The 1,251-nt window shown below is 35.7% G+C and overlaps 1 protein-coding gene across 1 annotated transcript; it reads right to left on the bottom strand.

Annotated features, from left to right (window-relative positions):
- On the bottom strand, positions 1–848 carry LOC139859659 (uncharacterized). Its single transcript, XM_071848439.1, has 2 exons — positions 552–848; positions 1–474 (listed from the first exon to the last, which is right to left on the bottom strand). The coding sequence occupies exons 1-2, from the start codon at positions 846–848 to the stop codon at positions 1–3; spliced, it is 771 nt and encodes a 256-aa protein (XP_071704540.1).
- Between the last annotated feature and the right edge of the window lie 403 nt (positions 849–1,251).

Raw genomic sequence — 1,251 nt, 5'->3', positions numbered from 1 at the left:
TCATAATACACAAACAAAATTCATAAACAATGTACACATTGAACCATTTGCACATATTTCACTACTCCACTTATCTGCAGATGTCCTTTGGTCCATCAACCTCACCATAACTTTCATTCTGATTTCTTCCAGCATTCTAATTATAGGCTTCTTTCTTGCATCTTTTATCATGGAGTTCCAACATTCACAAATCCCAATTTCAACAACATCACAATCAAACCCTTCTCTATAGAATGCCCTACTCCAAGTAGCTGGTCTTTTATCAGCCAAGTGATGATAAGCTTCTTCATTGATATCTTTGAGCTTTTGCATAATAGAATCAAACTTTTCAACATATGTGCACTTTGCTGCTTCCCAAAAAAGGTGTCTAAATTGAACACCAGGCCATCTTTTAGAAAAGTTTGAGTAGACATGTCTTGCACAGTTTCTGTGCTCTGCATTTGGTAAAATACTCCTAACTGACTCAATAAGACCCTGTACAAAGTATATTATACAAATCATATTATACAAAGTATATTGGATATAAGTTTATGAAATTTCAAATTTTATACCTTATGTTGATCTGATGTTATAGCAACACCATCACCATTGTTCAAACTGAGATCATCCTTTAACAGATGTACAAACCATGACCAGTTATTCATGGTCTCAACATCCACCACTGCCCAGGCAATTGGATAAACCTGGTTGTTTGCATCCCTACCAACTGCACTAAGTAGTTGACCAGTTGAAATACCTTTAAGGAAACATCCATCTAACCCAATCACTTTCCTGCAACCTTGAGACCATCCCTGTTTAATTGAGGCAAAACAAATATACATTCTCTGGAAAATAGCTTGCCCATCCATGGTCTGAACATCAATTTTAACTGTACTTCCTGGGTTTGTTTTCTCAATTGCAGCCCCATAGTCCCAAATTCGACTATAGTGAGTATTTCTGGATTACACATCAAAATATATAACCCTTGACTTAGCTCTACGACATTGATTTTTAGTCACTTGTACAGAAAACTTGTTCATTATGATATCTTACATATGCCTAAGTTTTATTTTAGGATTTTCCTTAATCCTATCTGCTAACTTATTAGCAACCCATTCAAAAGTAACCAATGAACCCAAGTTGTAATCCCTAGAGCAGGTGTGTATGTCATTTAAAGACTTGATTTGAATTGTGAGATGACCCGTCCCAATCCATAAGGACGAATACAATAACATATGATTACATCGCGAGGTATTTGACCTCTATATGATA

The sequence above is a fragment of the Rutidosis leptorrhynchoides genome, chromosome 7, assembly GCF_046630445.1.
Source record: "Rutidosis leptorrhynchoides isolate AG116_Rl617_1_P2 chromosome 7, CSIRO_AGI_Rlap_v1, whole genome shotgun sequence".
Lineage (NCBI taxonomy): Eukaryota > Viridiplantae > Streptophyta > Magnoliopsida > Asterales > Asteraceae > Rutidosis > Rutidosis leptorrhynchoides.
Note: the sequence above shows the minus strand (reverse complement) of the source record. Positions and strands in the feature narration are given on the sequence as shown.

What these genes read in the sequence shown, in the direction of transcription:
- LOC139859659 (XM_071848439.1), bottom strand. Translation starts at nt 848, where the DNA reads ATGGATGGGCAAGCTATTTTCCAGAGAATGTATATTTGTTTTGCCTCA. An exon ending in TAACATCAGATCAACATAAG is followed by an intron (nt 475 to 551) that starts GTATAAAATTTG and finishes TACTTTGTACAG; the next exon opens with GGTCTTATTGAGTCAGTTAG.